The sequence below is a fragment of the Saccostrea cucullata genome, unplaced genomic scaffold (genome assembly GCF_032062105.1).
Source record: "Saccostrea cucullata isolate Sc308-1 unplaced genomic scaffold, CSIRO_AGI_Scuc_v1 ctg489, whole genome shotgun sequence".
Taxonomy (NCBI): Eukaryota; Metazoa; Mollusca; class Bivalvia; order Ostreida; family Ostreidae; genus Saccostrea; species Saccostrea cuccullata.
Window position 1 is genome coordinate 397,583 of NW_026935196.1, and position 18,111 is coordinate 415,693.

General features: G+C 33.4%; 2 protein-coding genes across 3 annotated transcripts; both read left to right on the forward strand.

The window, feature by feature from the left end:
- Nucleotides 1-55: 55 nt before the first annotated feature.
- On the forward strand, nt 56-7,314 carry LOC134242208 (protein YIPF3-like). Of its 2 annotated transcripts, XM_062724296.1 has the most exons (12): nt 56-159; nt 1,004-1,073; nt 1,837-1,922; nt 2,158-2,264; nt 2,570-2,615; nt 2,842-2,934; nt 3,154-3,285; nt 4,574-4,696; nt 5,035-5,158; nt 5,420-5,509; nt 5,883-6,004; nt 6,943-7,314. In XM_062724296.1, the coding sequence occupies exons 1-11, from the start codon at nt 124-126 to the stop codon at nt 5,987-5,989; spliced, it is 1,014 nt and encodes a 337-aa protein (XP_062580280.1). In that variant the 5' UTR covers nt 56-123; the 3' UTR covers nt 5,990-6,004; nt 6,943-7,314. The 2 variants fall into 2 exon arrangements, with proteins under 2 accessions (XP_062580280.1, XP_062580281.1); XM_062724297.1 differs by lacking the exon at nt 5,883-6,004.
- Nucleotides 7,315-8,161: 847 nt separating this feature from the next.
- On the forward strand, nt 8,162-16,371 carry LOC134242220 (large ribosomal subunit protein mL45-like). The gene is made up of 8 exons (XM_062724308.1): nt 8,162-8,201; nt 10,219-10,404; nt 10,716-10,800; nt 12,093-12,157; nt 12,402-12,553; nt 14,552-14,606; nt 14,801-14,950; nt 15,980-16,371. The coding sequence occupies exons 1-8, from the start codon at nt 8,175-8,177 to the stop codon at nt 16,352-16,354; spliced, it is 1,095 nt and encodes a 364-aa protein (XP_062580292.1). The 5' UTR covers nt 8,162-8,174; the 3' UTR covers nt 16,355-16,371.
- Nucleotides 16,372-18,111: the final 1,740 nt, after the last annotated feature.

Here is an 18,111-nt window from a genome sequence, read left to right on the forward strand (position 1 = left end):
TTATTTTATTTAATGATATATTTTTGTTTTGAAAGTATTCTTGGTACGTTTTTTTTTTATTTTCAGGACCATTAGCCCTGATTATTTGTATTTCTGATATTCCGGAATTTCGTGAAAGCTAACATGGCGGACAGGGGACAAGGTTGGCCAACTCAGCAGGTATTTTTTATACTAAACAGAAACGAATAATGCATTCTCAAGAAATATGTCATATGACTTGATTGACTACCCATATGTGAGCATGTTCCTCAACCAATAGTCCAATAAAAGTTATTTTCATAGCATGAAACATGGATTAACATCCAACAGGTTCCAGCAAAATTCCTTGATCTGTTATTTAGCTATTGGGTCCAGTACCATCATTACATTGAGTTAGGTAGCTTGAATTACCTACAATCCTACATAGCTTACCTTATTTACCTACATGTTATAGGCTAATTAAGCTACTTGATAACACTTAGCTGCAATAATGTAGCCCTCTCCAATTTTTTTTACTCTGGTATTTTCTGGAGAGGGCTTTCGCCTACATCCACATCAACATCATAGCCCATTAAACGCGAAACCCATGCTTGTTTACCAGTCGCTCTACTCAGCAGCCATGACAGTTCACGAGTGATGCACTTCACTAACTTGTGTATACAGACAGTATTCTGAATAGCTTAATTAATAAAGCTAATTCAAGCTATATAGCTTAATCAAGAGATTGTGTGAGACCTGGCCCCAAGACCATAAACTGAGAACAGACGTAAGTCAAAATTTTTAAATCAATGTAACTTTTAAAATAAATTTTAATATAAAAAAAAATATTCAAGTTATGTTTGTATCAAAATATTAAACAAACCTGCAAGTTTTAAAGCATGTTCGTTGAATAATAATGAAAATATTCAAAATCTTACTTTTGACTTAAGTCTGCTCTTAGTTTATGGTCTTGGAGCCTGTCTAACATTTTAAAATAGACATATATATTATTTCAGTTCTTTCATGATTTAATATTTTTTTGCAGAATGAGTCTGCCATCATTGAACTTGGTGATGTGAATGACCCAGATGATGGATCAGATTATGAAACAGATGGTTAGTTGTTGTTTGCCATATAAGTATCTGTGGTTAAACCAGGAGGGTCTAAAACATTAATCATTAAATAAACTTTTAAATTATTGTTTTATCATTCATTATTATTTTATGATCGAGTGTGTTGTTCAACTGCAACAGTTTCAAAAGCAACAGGTCGGATATTGTTAAACAAGCAAACAATTTTATCATACACCCAAAGTTTTCACTGGATAATTGCAGTTTAAGAAATCTGTAAAGTTTTGTGCAACATTTTGGGGTAATAAGCATGACAATAAAGAAGTCTCCCATCCTGTTAGCACATGCACAATGATCTAGGGTAAAAAACTTCATGTAGGCCTAGGAATCAAAGTCCCTGGACATACCTGATCAACATGATCAAGTGCAAAGTACAAGGGAGGGCTAATACTGAAAATCTTTGGTCAAGGCCAATCTTTGGTCTAAACTGTTAATGTTAAGCATGTCTCTGTTTTAAAAACTCTCAGTTCATTCAAGTTATACAAATCAATACTGCAATAATGTAGCCCTCTCCAATTTTTTAAATCTGACCCTCTCCCAAACAAAAGAGGGGGCTACATTATTGCAGCTAATCAATATATATCACCTCATGACCTACTTACATGTGGCACTTAGAGGGATTAAAAGCAACTAAATTGTTGAATAATTTTTTTCATGGGCTGATTCCTTGGAGCATATGCTATATATTTAGTACATGTGTTGATATGTCATGTCTATTACCAATTTAACATTTCAACATTATTTTTAGTATCCAAAGGTCCAAGAGAAAGCAAAAGAGAAAGAACTTTTGAAGAGGATGCCAGAAAGAGATTGACAGACAATGTTACTCAAATGGTATAAACACTTATTAATCTTGCTGCTGATTGTAAGAATTCGTCTGAGTTGTGTGTAGTTTCTAAGTGGTTCTGGGGTTCCTGCTCTGGTAATCACGGTCAGAGGAGCAACTTCTTGATTATTACATTATTTAGTGGAGATCTTGAAGAAAGGGAGAGGGGTTCATATAAGAACTTAAATGATAATCATAATGATCACTTGTACATGATTTTGATATGTTAGGTATCTTTTCTAGGTATGGAATGCAGGAACTCAACAAGCTAAGCGTGCCTGGAGCCTGTATGGAAACATTGATATACTGCGACCTTACTTTAACGTGGAACCTCATGAAGTTCGCACAAGGTTGGATTAGAATTAAAGCTGTTTCTTGTTTTATTATTAAAACAGTTGATAAAATTGACATGAGATATAGCTGTGTTATATTTGTTATATTACTTTACTTTCTGTGCACGGAAAGATTTGAGAATGTACAAGTAAAATGAGGGAACCATTTTTTATAATTATCATTATGTGAAAATAAAATATAAGAGTTGGGGAGAGGGTGACTCTCTCATTTGATAAACATGGGTAGGGGGAGGATATGTCTTTTTGTAAGGTGCATCATTGGATGAATATATTTTGGGAATTCTTTTCTTTTTTTATTTCAGACTTGTTTATTCATTTATACCCAGAATGCCTTCATCAGAAAAACAGGTATTGATCTGAAGATATTTAAATGTAAGAGTTTTTGTCGAATTGTAGCTGTAAATTTTGTGTGAAACTATCATTTTAAAGTATACATGGGCAGGTTTATTTGTGTATTAACAAATGATTCGTCAGAACTCTATTGTGTTATTAAGTTTATATAAAAAGAAACGTGTTTGATAACGTTGTAAAGCATGCAGTGTATTTATGATAATATTGTGGGTTTTTTTTGTAGAGAGCCTACAGAGAATTATATGGACCTCTAATGGTGGTCTTCACACTGATAGCTTTGCTCCTGTTTCAGATGAAAGCTGCAGAACACAAAGTGGTAAGATTGAAATTATCAAATAATCTTCCTAAGATATTTAATTTGTAGGGGTACACAAACACAGAAAACTCCTACAAAAAGCTAAATTCTTGTGTAAATCTTGTGTAAAATTCTTTTCAGTGTGTAAAAAAAGGTAATGACAGTAAATAATCATACATGTAGCTTTCAATTCTATTGTATGTTTTTTTCTGCATTCACTTGGCGTGTTAATAATTTCAGGAAGAAGGCACACTGATGGGAACCGCCTTTGGGGTGTGCTTCACGTACTGGTGGGGGACGTCAGCTCTCATGTGGTTCCTCTCCTATGTTTGTAATGCACATGTCACCAGCATCCAGCTGTTGTCACTTCTGGTAAGTAGTTGTCATTGCTGGCACTGGTATCATTGTCACTGCTTGTAAGTTGTTGTTAGTGCTGGTAATAGTACAGGTAACTCTTGATGGCTCGAACTTCGATCTCTCGAAGTTCTTGATCGCTCAAAGTGAGTCTCCGGTCCCAAATTTTTCCCCTATATAACTAAGCAAATTTACTCTTGATTTCTCGAACTCTTGATCTCTCGAAACCCTTGATCCCTCAAAGTCAAAATGTAGTCCCGCTATGCATATTCTATTGAAATTTACTCTCGATACCTTGAAGCGGCTATGTGTATACAAAGTTACATAATAAGCAACTTTACCTGGACATTTAATGGCCCCAGGCAGAAGGCGCGGGTCTCGTGAAACGGGATGTTTATTCAGGTGACACTTATACTGTAAGGTGATAATTGATTTATAATTAATCTTATGTTGCCTATATGCTATTAAAATAATTGTCATCAACTGTATTACCATAATTTAGAAATGCGGTGTCACTGAGAAATTGTAATTGCAGATTACAAGACGAAACACTTAATAAATTTAATTTTTATTTCGAATCAGTGTCAAAGTTTAATGGAATATGAAAATTCAGAAACAGCCTCAATATCAATATTACGACTATTGTTGGATAAATACTAGTACTTACAGAACTTCGTTCAGTGCATATGTTTGGAAAAGTCACAATGCTGTGTACCACGCGACGCTGTAAAATGTCGTTTTCATACAACGAATGCATAGTATGATGTCCGTAATTATAAAGAATAAATAAATGAATATGAACTGACGATGTACATTTTTTGCTTTACTCAGTTTAATAAATATTCATCTAAAATACGAAAATATATAATTGTTTTATAAAAACCACTTGTAAAAAGTTAGCACTGCATGAAAATCATTACATCAGGTAAGACTAATTTTAAAACCTGTCAAACAAACCTGGAAAATTCCGGACTCTTGAAAACTTGAACTCTTGATCTCTCGAAGTTTTTCCTCGGTCCCGCAGACTTCGAGGTATCGAAAGTTACCTGTATGTTGTTGTCACTGCTTGTACTGGTTTACAGTATCATTGTCACTACTGTTAAGTTGTTGTCTCTGCTGGTACTGGTTTATTGTTGTCACTGCTGGGAAGTTGTTGTTGTCACTTTATGTACGTATTGTTGTCACTGCTTGTAAGTTGTTGTTAGTAATGGTATACGTGTATCAGAATTTGATGTGTTATTTAACTTTCAGAATATACACAATTTACACTTGTATGTCATAATTTGATGTGTATTTTAACTTTCAGGGCTACGGTCTGACTGGTCACTGTGTGGTCATTCTGCTCGGGACTCTGATTCACACGTCACATGACCATCTCTTCTTTTATCTCTTATGGGCAGTGTTTGGAGGACTGTCCACATTAAAAATGGTAATGTTTACAACATATATCAAACAGAATCAAGTATCAAATCAGGGGTCAAAATACGAAATTTCTTGTGAATAATTTTATACACATACCTGTTAAATTTACTGAAGAGCCTAAAATTTGATTGGCTATTGAGGATTCTTAACAATATGGATGCTGCTTCAGTTGTTATAAATGAAGCTTTCCATCCCCTTTCATGTCTCTTAATACTCTTCAATGAAGGGATTAGATTGTAAAGTTTGGTGCAGATTTATGGTGTTTTCTAATAGATAAATTTTTCTTCACTGGGAGAAAAAGTGCCATTGTTTTACTCCAATATTTTCTTGATTTGACATTTTTAGGTAGCAGTGATTGCATCACGAACTCATGGGAAATCTCAGCAGATAATTCTGGCCTGTACATTGGCAGCCATTCATCTCTTATTTCTGCTTTATCTACATTTTGCTTATCATCAGATTGTTGAAGGTCTGTATTTTGGCTTTGATCAGCTATGGAATTCAGTTTTCAGAATAAATAATTATGATTTATTTCTACCATTAGTATCTTACGGTCCCAGCAGTATTTTGTTATATGCTGAAGAGATTACTTTAAACTTAATACATGTATTGAAAATCTAGTTTTTCTGACTATGTTTAAACAGTGAAATGCTGAAATATCTACTGATGTTTTACATTTATGATTTTTTTGGGTATGTTTTGCCTTATAATCATGTGAGTTATATTGCAGACTTGTCTCGAGTCCTGGATTCTGATCCCATAATCAAACACCCCGTAATAAACAGCGTCAATAAGGTGACAGATAATAAACTTCCTACGGGTAAGTCATTTGTGAGACTATAGTGTGCCATATCTAACTTGTTGTAGAATTAGCTACTAAAAGCCAGTACAGATTTTGCTAGACAAAATGCTAGTTGTAATAAAGAATTATCCCTCCATTTAGGATTTTTTAATCCATAAATGAATATTTGTAATATGAGTATGCTACCAAATATATTCTTACAGACTTTATCCATCTGAATATAAGATAAACAACTTAATTGTGCTGAATTTTTTTTAACATCGCGAAAGTTTCAAGTACCCTTACCTCATACTGATTTCCTATTAAAAAACTAATTGTCCTAATTAAAACACTGATTAAGTTAACCTCTGTGGGCATGCTTTGTTGAGTGCATGCTTGTTTCACATTCTAGACATATCAAACTCACGCCTTGCTAACGAAGGGGTGAAACTGGTCAACAAAACATTGGTGAACATTCCTAAATTGGTATCCAAAGTGGCTGGTAACAAAACTCACTGACACACAAGAGGGAAGGTTAGAACTTGTTGGGTGATGGGGAATGTTTGTATTGGACAAGATGTATTTCATTGTATATCTTTTTTTTTCAATATTGCACAGTTGCACCTCACTAACACAAAATAGTATAAATAAAAATTTTTAAAATATGCACTTATCCTTTGGAATAAATAACATACATGTATTTCAAAAGACACTCTTGCTTACTACATAATTATCATACATTATAGTGATTACCTGTACTTGTTCAAATTAAATTCCCTGGTTGCAAATTCACATCATGTCTTTGTAATAAGGAGGCTACTTTAATTATCATATGCTTGAATGGAACTTTTGTTTCTTTGCTTTGTATGCATTTCATGAATTCTGTGTAAGTACATAAATATAAGTGTCTCATTTAGAATAATGTAGGTTAAACTGATTTATGATAGAATATATATATTAAAATGCACTGCTGCACATGTACATATTCAATCATCATTTACCGTAATTTTCTTTTGAGTTCTTGGCTGCTTTGAACCAATACTAGATTGCTAGCTAAAATGTTTTTTTAAAGGCTGCATGCACATTTTAATCAATCACATAAATTATGGACTGTATTAGTTTCAAGCTTTTTTTTCACAAAAGTTTTTCTTAGGTCTGTTCAAAATAATAATGCATAAATAATATCAAGACAGTATACTCACTTCTAATCCTTCAGGATACGAAATGAGAGATATGATTCTCAGTGACCTTGATATTGTCAGGGGATCAAATTTGAATGAAAATGAATATAGTAATTTAAAAGCCAATCTACTGTACTTATCTTAATTGAGTATACACAACAATACAGTGTGAAATATTTTAAATCTTCTAGATTTCAGCCGATTAAGTTTTACTGAACACAAGTTTTTATTTGTTTAGTACTAGTACCTAAATGTATCTAAGATGATCACATTTTCTTTTCTTTTTTTCAGGATCCTGATATCTAAATCTGGAGAAGACAATCCGGCCATTTTACAGATCGATTCTTCAAGGTCTCTCACAAAGCTTCCTGTAAAAGGAAGGGACAATGTAATCCAATCTTCTCCGAGGCTATTTATAAACTGTTTTATCGTGATAAACTGTGATCATGATGAACTGTAACGGACACAATATTGTCTTTATAGATCTGCTTGTCTGAAAGCAAGAGATGGTGGCTTCCCTGATGTATATATTGTTTTATTCTAATGACCTGTGATCATGCTACAGAGACACATCAATCTTTCAATGTATATTTTGTCTATCAGTGTTGTATATATTATGTCACGACTATTAAATTATTGAATTAATAAATGTATTTACATGTATATCTGCCTTATCTTGAAAATAATAATCTTTGTGAAGAAGTAAAAAATTGTCTTTTGGGGGCAATTAAACCTTCTTGGGCCTTTCTGACTGGCGGGGGAAAAAAACTCACATGTATTATGTAGATACCACAACAACCCCTTTCACTAACTGTGAAATAAAAGGGAGAAGACTTTATATCTGTGAAGTATAGAGTTTTTAACGGACTTCGACCCTCAGCCAGGAAGGACAACTCTTTAATTTATAATTTAATTCAAAAAGTCTTTAAATGAAGCTTGAAAATTAAATTTTTTCATGCAACAATTTTTATTATATGCCTTTCAATGTGCTTCAAGGTTCTTTGAACTTCTCAGAAAGGTCTAATTAAAAGTAGAAATTTTTATCCCGAAAAAGCATTTTTTGATACCAGTGTTTATTAACATGATATGAAATTAGAAGTAATTTATGGAGCTTTGCAAAGAACCTTGAAGCACATGTCCTTGATATGGCAACTTGTAAATCAGGATTTGGCATACTTATTAATTTCAAATTTTCAGTAAGGTAAAAAATTAATGGCCTGTTAAATTATAAAAATATAACATTTATATTTTTTTATTGAAATTTTTGATAAAATTGATGGTCATGCCAACTCTCAATTCACTTATGGTCTGCATGCATGGAGAAGAACTTGAATAAATATAGAAGTTCAGGAAACAGAACACAATATCACAATGTCAGGTTATTGTGAAGTCATTCCTCTACCAAAAGTTAACTTTGTAAAAAAGGACAGACTGTGGCAAGACACTTAGATTCGAGTCTTGGGTCAGGTGAGCTATAAAGGTTTGTAGCAAATTTAATTTACGTCGGGCTTGGAATACTGAAAATGGCGACACCAAGAGCATTGGGCATGGTAAACAAATTTTATGTTATTTTTTTTTTTAGTTTATCTAATTACTATAGCATAAAATTAATCATTCCAATTATACAATTTAATAAAAATTAGTTTGTGCGAAACAGTTTATCTTGGAAAAAATAACGGAATATTCAATAAAACAATTATTTGAAAAATTTGTAGAGGAAATTCGATCTGACGAGGGACAGGATTACGATATACAAATTTTGAGTAATCATGGAAATAATTTAGTAATAGGTATCGTATGCATGTCTCTGAATTGATTATTATTAAAATATTTTATGATTGTTTCAGTATATTTAATTAACTAGCTAAAAGATGAGGAATTCTACATCATGTAGACATGTATGAAAAATGTAATTTGAAAAAAATGAATCTGCATTTAATACACTTTAAAAGTTGCTTCATCGATACCCTGAAAACGTGCTAATATGTAGTGTTGCTTTAGCTCAGCAGGCACACAACATTTCAATGTTGAACGTAGCTATAGGTGGAATCCGATGTAATTAAGTTAATTGCAACGTTGAATAACATTAATCATGTTAATGATTCAATGTAGAGGTTTCAACATTAAATCCCCTATCTTTTTACATCATTGAAACAACATTGAAGCTGCAGCATATTTTCAATGTTGTATTTTCTTCAATATATTAAATTATATACTGCAACGTTGAAACAATTTTGAAGGTCATATATTTTCAATGTTGAGTGTTGGCAGGGACCTATATACTAATAGGATAGGCAACTGCCGCAAGTCTCGCAATATCTCATAAGTCGCGGGATTTCGTAAGTCAGCTTTAATTAATTATATCTCTAAAGCTATCGCATATTTGAGATTAAATCCTTCAAATATCTGTCAAAAAATCATTCAAGATTTGTTTTTAGCACATATTATACTCCTTATCTTAATAGTAATTTTGTTTTATGTAAAATCAGCACATGCCCCGATCGGCCATTGCCGATTTCGGTGTTTGTTTTCTTTATATTTAAATTGTACTTTTATTATGCTTTAAAATTTATTAATAAATCAATTCCAATACATAAAAGGAATAAATGGTAATAATCAGAAAACACCCTGTTTACTGGGAATAAACGTAAATTGAAAAACTTGTAGTGTTGTGCGTGATGTTTTGGGTAGATAAACATGGCAATGAAGGAGTTGCCTATCCCGTTAGTATATAGGTCCCTGGTGTTGGTAGCTTCAGAACGTAGCTCTTGATGTGCTTGAGAAAATTCTGACAGATATTGCAGAGAGCTACAGATTAATGCATTGTAAAAACCTTTGATTTACGCCGCTGATTTTTTTTTGTCGCTCTTTTCTGTTATTATTTCTTGTATTTTTTACATTCCCCAGCTTTAAAAAATAGTATTTAATAATTAATCATATACATATAAGAGGCATTTTAATGCTACCAAAAGGCCGTTTGTGGTTACAGACATCGAAATCTGACTCTTTTAAACCGACATTACAAAACTATATACATGTACAGGACTGTTTCGGACCGTAAAGGTCAATTATGTTTCAAAAATAAGAGTTAAATTAATGATTAATTATATGAAAGAATTCTAAAAGCCAGGGAAATATTAAACTACAAAAAATAATACCTAAAGTAGTGACAAAAAAATCGGTGGCATGAATTGAAGGATTTTACAAGGCTTAGATCTGTAGCTCTCTGCTTTATCTGTCCTGATTTTCTCAAGCAGAGAGCTACAGCTCTGCAGCTAGAGTGTTGGCTGATATTTCAACATTGACACAATTAATGTAGAAGATGCAACTTTAGGAAAATTTAACTTTGAAACAATGGGTAATGAGCACCTTAATAATTATTTTTCAATAACAAAGGCTAAGGGTAATTAATGCATAAATCATTGTAACTTTTTTTTGTAATATAGAGACATTGTTAGAAAATATGATTATCAAGTAAATAATGAATGAAATGCATTATGAATTATTTTAATTCAGTTACATTCAAATGAATTGTGTTTAAAGTACATGTACTGTCTTTATTTTCAGTTTCTGTGTCGCGGTGACCTGTGCAGACTGGCTACATCTGTCAAAATTTTACAGCACACAGCAGTTGTTAATTGTATGAAAAGCCATGAACGATATAAGTTCACATCCCCACATATCCACCCTAATCCAAACGTCAAATTTAAAAAACACAGGACCAGAAAAACCATGAAACAGATGTGGGAATTTGTAAGTTCAGAAATTCTCTTAATTTGGAAGCTGATACTGTTAATATATATCATTATATTTATTCAGCATGTTCAGTAGAAAATATTTTTTCTGCTCTGTATGAGGGCCATTTTGTGGTTTGTGAAATCATATTTTTTATTTGTTTAACTTCTATATAGCTAACAGTTTATGAAATTGTTACACTTAAATGATACAGAGTAATATATATACAAGTGTAATCTTGACAAAAATGCACGGAACTTGACAATTAATAATAATAATAAATAATAATTTTTTTTAAATCTTGCAATTCATTATTTTTAATTTTTAAGATAGAGGAAAAGCCACACCCACATCTTGTGAAAGAACCAACCCGCATATATACAAAAACCAAGGAAATAGCTATCACATCTGTTGGTAAGATTGGTGACATACTTGAGTTGGAGATGTTATCTTGAAATAAGCTTGAATGAGTTGATATATCATGTATATCTGAGATTAAGCCATGATGTTGGATTGAGTTGAAATATCTGAAATAGAGCTGTGACATAGAATGAGTTGATATATCTGAGAAAGAGCTTTGATGTTGTAATGATTTGATATACAAGTGTATCTGAAATTAATGAGTGAAATAGAGCTGTAATGTTAGATTGAGTTAATATATCTGAGATATAGCTGTGATGTTTGAATGACTTGATATATCTTAGATAGAGCTGAAATGTTGGATTGAGTTGATATATCTGAGATAGAACTTTGATATATCTTAGTTAGAGCTGTGGTGTTGGAATGAGTTGATATACAAGTGTATGTGAGATAGAGCTGTGATGTTGAAGTAAGTGATATATCTGAGATTTAGTTGTGATGTTAGAATGAGTTGATATATCTGAGCTTGAGCTGTGATGTTGGAATGATTTGATAAATCAAAGATAGAACTATGGTGTTGAAATGACTTGATATATCAGAGATAGAACTGTAATGTTGGATTGAGTTGATATATCAGAGATAAAACTGTAATGTTGGATTGAGTTGATATATCAGAAATTTAGTTTTGATTTTGGATTGAGTTTATATATCTGAGTTACAGCTGAAGTGTTGGAATGAGTTGATATATCTGAGATAGAATGTGATGTTGAAATGAGTTGATAAATTAAAGATAGAGCTACAAGTATGATGTTGAAATGAGTTGATATATCTGAGATTTAGTTGTGATGTTGGATTGATTTGATATATCTGTGTAAGAGCTGTAATGTTGGGATAAGTTGATATATCTTAGTTGGAGCTGTAGTGTTGAAATGAGTTGATATATCTGAGATAGAGCTGCAATGTTGAAAAGAGTTGATATATCTGAGATTTAGTTGCGATGTTGGATTGATTTGATATATCTGTGTAAGAGCTGTAATGTTGGGATTAGTTGATATATCTTAGTTGGAGCTGTAGTGTTGAAAAGAGTTGATATATCTGAGATAGAGCTTTAAAGTTGGAATTAATTGTTATCTGAGTATGACTGTAATATTGGAATGGGTTGAGTTAGAGCTGTGTGATGTTAGAATGAGCTCATGCTGGAATTACATAGTAAAACAGAATTTTTTCCCATAAATAAATATATATGTTTTCATTATCATTCACTACAGGAATGTCACAGGTTTAACCTCCAGTGTAAACTTTTTATTTTTAGTTATAGTCAATTACATCTGCCCTCTGTTTTATAGGAAGTATTATGAACCCCTATATTCCGATGGAAAAAGATGTCAGAAAATCTCTGAGTGAAAAAGAGGTAAGCTTTCAGGTCAATGTTCTATATTGTCCTATATTGCTAATTCCTAGCATTCCAAGGATCATTCTCTGTAAGAGAGTTTGGAAGATTATAACGACTTGAATATTTCATTCACGTCATATTTTGTTTTTTTAAAACTGCTTGATTTACGAGACTAAGTATCAAATTATTAATTGTACCTGGTCCATTCTCTACATTATAATATGTACAATTATTATTATTTTTATTATTTTTTTTTTTGCAGTCATTTGAAGAATTCAGAAAGCGAACACGTGCTAAAATCAGCAATATAAGATTTACAAGGATCATTAAGAAGTTTGATAAAGGACATAACCAGAAGGAATTCCTGGCCCAGGCTCACCATATCTATATTACAGCTCATAAATGTATCGCAAGGTAAACGTTAACAAATCAACAAACTCAAATACCTGGTAAATGTAATGATGAATATAATATACAGGCTCACCATATCTATTTTACAGCTCATAAATGTATCGCAAGGTAAACATGTTAAACTATCAAAGAACTCTGAAATGTAATGAGGAATATAATATACCGGGTCACCACATCTATATTACAGCTCATAAATGTATAGCAAGGTAAACCTGTTAACACATCAAAAAAACTCAGATAAATGTATCGCAAGTTGAACATGTTTAACTACTAACAAACTCTTCTTTAAATTATTGCAAGGTGAACATGTTAACACATCAACAAACGCAAATATATGCAATGATGATGAATTTAGCATACTGTCAGCCCTCTTTTTATCTCATACGTGTTGGTGATACAGGCCGTTGGATAAATTTATGCTTTATCAACGGGTAGATGCTTTATCAATAGCAATCCCTCGCTTCAAGATTTATTTATTGAAACTTTAATTGTGAAAATTGTTGCCCTTATAAAATGAATGATAAAGGGCAATAATATCGTTAAAAGCAAGAAAAAGACTGGTATATGTCAAAGAAGTATCTTATTTTATCAAGGAACCCGTATTGGCTACTTGAAGACAGATGTTACCCCCCCCCTCTTTAAATCGGTTTCGGAGAAAGTAAAGCCTACCAGTTAAGTTGTTGTTATAAGACTCCTTTGACATCTTCAACAATGCTTTCTTATATCATACTACGTATGCCTACCTAGTAATGTAGGTGTAACTTACCATGGATCAGCAATGAATCTAGACAACTAGGCCCCTAGCCTTGCCTAGCACGTTTTGTACTGCCATCGTAAAAAGAGTTGATTTTCACGATCCCCATAGTCCTAACAACTTTCAGTCAGAAGTTCGTTAGATGTAAAGCCCCAGCAATTGTCACATGATGTTTTCAAGGATGCAGATAGCAAAAATTCTAAATTTTGAACTCGATCTATTTTCTCTCGGAGGCATGTAAACATCAACGGTGCTACGTCATCAAGTTATACGTCATCAATTTGAATTGGCAGTGATTCATGTAGTTTCGCAGGGGAAGTCTCAAAGTTTTGTTAAAACGAAAGTTGTATGAGATAAATAGAACATCTATAATTGTGTGATTTGATATTGGCTTTATCCAACTCTTTGAAATGGTGTATATTCGCTCGGCAAGCCTCACGAATATATACACCATTTCAACTCGTTGGATAAAGCCAATATCAAATCACACAATACAGATATCCTCTATATTTCTAAATCGATGAGAACAAAAAAAATACTTAGAGATATTTGAGGACTTGAGATATAAACTACTTAAAGGATAAAAAACTAATGTGTATCAGTTGGGACATCCAAATCACTTTGACATATCCATGATATTCAAGATATCAGTGTTAGAGATATCAAAATTCAACTGGAATATCTACACCGTTATGAAATCGGAGGAGCAAGACCCCTCTGCTGTTTTAGTAATTCATTGATGTTCAATAGATGTGTAGGATGTGCCTGTCCTGTATTTACTGTTTTAGTAATTCATTGATGTTCAATAGATGTGTAGGATGTGCCTGTCCTGTATTTACTGTTTTAGTAATTCATTGATGTTCAATAGATGTGTAGGATGTGCCTGTCCTGTATTTACTGTTTTAGTAATTCATTGATGTTCAATAGATGTGTAGGATGTGCCTGTCCTGTATTTACTGTTTTAGTAATTCATTGATGTTCAATAGATGTGTAGGATGTGCCTGTCCTGTATTTACTGTTTTAGTAATTCATTGATGTTCAGTAGATGTGTAGGATGTGCCTGTCCTGTATTTACTGTTTTAGTAATTCATTGATGTTCAGTAGATGTGTAGGATGTGCCTGTCCTGTATTTACTGTTTTAGTAATTCATTGATGTTCAATAGATGTGTAGGATGTGCCTGTCCTTAGTTAGGAGATTTTGAGATTGTGTATTCTCGAGTTATTCTGGTTGTTTTGGCTGTTTGTAGGATCAGAGAAGATGATGAGGAATTACTGGAATATGTAACTCAGGATGTTTTTGGGGTAATTTATCTCTAACATTTTATTATTTGAAATGTTGTTTCTTTATCAATTAAAAAATTCTCTTCCTTATAAAGTCAGCATTTATAAGCTTTAAAAATCTGCATCGTCAATCATGTGTATCTGGTGCAATGAATATTTTGTTTTACTCATACATGTAATTTCTGTTTCAAATTTTGAAATGTTTTCACTTTTAGCAAATGACGAATGGCATGTATGACAAGACTCTACAGTGGGAGTTTATCGAGTCGATGGAACAGCCTAGAATAGTCAACGTAGCGGGCGGAGATTTACTGGTCAAGGATAACACCTACGCTCAGATTACCGTCCGATTTCACACCTTACAGGTAAGCCAGTGCAACTGTCCTATACTGTAATTTTCATTTTATGCAATCCTTTTGTTGAAGGGGGTCATAGTTTCTGATGGAAATTGATACCTAGGGGGAAAATAAAGTGTAATCAAATATTTTGTACTGTCAGAAGAGCAAAATGCTTTATATTAACCGTATTCACAGAATATGTAACATTCCTTTATATTTACATTCAGTATAATTTTCCTTATCAAATCCATTAGAAATCCACGATGTTCAAATTTCTATAACACACGCGAAACCTTGTCACCGCGCGTTAGAATACACAGTAGGAACTATATGCATTTTCAATACTCTACAAACACCACAATGTAAAATGTTTTATTTCAATTTACTGAAAAACTACAACCCTGAAAAATTAACGTAGAAATTAACGTAATGTGCGTTAAGAATTAATTTGTCACTTTTTTAATCGCAATGTTTGTTTGCGTAATTTAACTTTGCAACGTCACTTAACGTCATCTGACGTCACAAACGGCTCTTACGTCTATTAACCACGTTAGTTATGAAGGGCGCTAAATTCACATTAAATGTTAACGAAATAAGCACATTGATTTCATATATTTGTCTGTCTTCGGTCCTATAACACACCTGGCCGTGCCGACAAATTTATCATAATGAAGACAGCCAAAAATATGAATTCAATGCTTAAATAATGTATAGTTATCTTAGGGTTAGAGATGGGCTGTATTAGGAGAGGAAAGATTTTCAAAATAAGTAGAAGATTCCATACAAATAATGAGCCTCAGTAAACTAAAAAATTGATTAACTGCTGAAATAGTAGGTGATGGTCACAATGAGGGATTTCATTTTAATTTGTATGTACACATGTACAGTGTGTTTGTTAGGAAGAAAAACTTAGGTGACTCAGATGAGACTTGTGGGTCATGGACGTTATGTTTGAAGATGCAATACCATCATTTGTAAACTTGATGTGGTACCTAGAGCTAAGTAGAGTCTTCTACAAGTTTTGGGGGTAATATTTTTTCTGTAATATATTTTCAGAAACTCGCTATTTATAACCGCTTTGGTAGACTGACGTACGGTGATCGGGAACAGCCTCGCTATGTACTGGAGTATGTTGTGTTTGAAAAACACATCTCGGATACTGAGGGGAGATGGAGGATTGCGGGTAAAGTTACACCGGAGTGGAAGAAGAAAGGCTTCTCCTTCCTCCACACGTGGAAACAGGAGGTACCCGAGAGTGAAGAGGTGGGATTAGAGGACTTGGAACCCTTCAGGGTTCATCGATACAATCCCAAGTATCCCGAGGAGATGACGGATTATACCGAGGACGAGTCCGAGGAACAAAGTCACAGCGTGAAGGCGGCCGTAGAGATGGAAAATAACAAGGACAGTCTAAAAGAAAAGCTACAATAAATACTGTTACACTTGTATCTCTTTCTTGTGTGGAAATTGTTTAAATCATTTTGTAGGAAGAGGAATTTCTAAAGAGAATTCATACTTTATACTATAGTAAACTAGAAATTTGTCCATAGGACATGAATGCCCTGCCGAAGGTGTATTAGTAATGTAATATGAAAATTTGCATTAGTGTATGAAATTTGATCAGAATATCTTGAATAGTGATGCAGTTGAATTGCTTACATCAGTATGTATCAGAATATGCAGTTGAATATCTTTCAATATGAATCAACATATGAAGTTTGATAAAAATATCTTGAATGATTTCTTCAATAAACTGACTTAAACACTATTTGATAGAAGTGAAGTCAAGGTCAAATGAAAGGTCTTAAGAAAAGTGTGGTCAAGGTCAAAATGTAGCTGCAGAACTGTAGCTCTCCAAAAAAATATATGTTGACAGACCAGAGAGCTGAGCTAAATGCTAATTTAAGAATAGTGAGATCAAGGTCAAAGGAAAGGTCAAGGTAAAAAAAATATTGATGCAGTTGCATGGCTTTCATCAATATCTATCAGCATATGAAGTTTGATGAAAATATCTTGGATAGTTTCTTTGAAACTTAGTTTTGAAATGAGCTAAAGGCAGTGTGATGGAAAGACAGAAGACGGACATGACAAACACTATATGCCCCAGCCATATTCATTACAAGGGCCCCGCTCTGCGGGCGACCCATAGTGATTAGTCTGGCTATCCGTCCTTCTGCTCTCTCTTGTCCGGAGCATAACTTCTCTCCCCTGAGCCCAATCTGACTCATACTTCACAGACCGAGTGTCTTTGGGTAAAGGGTGTGCGGTGACCTTGAAACATGTTTCAAGGTCTAAGGTTAGGGTCAAAGCAGAATTATATGAAAAATCCTTGTCTGGAGCATATCTTCTCTCCCCTTATCCATATTTCACTCACAGAAGCATTTTCAAAGTTATTTTCATGGGTCCTATTTTGAGCAATCAAATTCATCAAAGTACAAGAGGCCCATGGGCCTTATAGGTCACCTGAGCATCATGCAACAACTTTCAAATGATTGAATTTGGTTCATGTTTTAAGCTAGATGCTATGGCATTCACAATTCTGAAAGAGGCACCATTGCTAATCATAATTATACACTTAGCAATTGTTTAGTTTGTTTACTTAATATGGATAAGCAGGGTAGGCAAACAAAAAAGTATGTCAACTAATCAGTAATATTCAGCAATAATCAAGAGTTCTCCTACCACATATGAACTCCTGACCCTAGGTCTACACATTGCACAATTTTTGAAAAGGCACACTTGCTTATCAAAAATGTTTGATTAATACCAAGGAGCAGATTTCAAACAATTCTTTTTCAGTATATAAGTAGAGCCCCCCCTCCCCATTTTGGTATCTCAGACCCAGGGGCATTGAAATTCACAATTCTGGAAGAAGAGCCCATCCCATCATAACTATGTTAATAGTTCATTTTGCTTATTACCCAGGAGTAGAGAAAAAAATTTTCATAGATGTAATGTATTTTTACCATATAATCGTTATAGAGGCACATCCTAACACCATAATCCCTGACCCTGGGGCCATAAATTTCACAATTTTGGTAGAGGCACTCTTGCTCATCATAATTATGTCCTTAATTAGATTATTTAATACTCAGAAGCAGAAAAGAAGATTTTCAAAGATTTAATGCATTTTCACTATATAATCAATAGAGCCCCGCCCTAACACCAGAACCGCTGACCCTGGGGCC

Bases quoted from the DNA above. Each gene is read 5' to 3' on its own strand.
- LOC134242208 (XM_062724296.1), top strand. From the start codon at position 124: ATGGCGGACAGGGGACAAGGTTGGCCAACTCAGCAG. The intron at 160-1,003 runs GTATTTTTTATA...ATTTTTTTGCAG, and splicing joins AAGGTTGGCCAACTCAGCAG to AATGAGTCTGCCATCATTGA. The intron at 2,265-2,569 runs GTTGGATTAGAA...TTTTTATTTCAG, and splicing joins CCTCATGAAGTTCGCACAAG to ACTTGTTTATTCATTTATAC.
- LOC134242220 (XM_062724308.1), top strand. From the start codon at position 8,175: ATGGCGACACCAAGAGCATTGGGCATG. The intron at 8,202-10,218 runs GTAAACAAATTT...CTTTATTTTCAG, and splicing joins CACCAAGAGCATTGGGCATG to TTTCTGTGTCGCGGTGACCT. The intron at 14,951-15,979 runs GTAAGCCAGTGC...ATATATTTTCAG, and splicing joins TCCGATTTCACACCTTACAG to AAACTCGCTATTTATAACCG.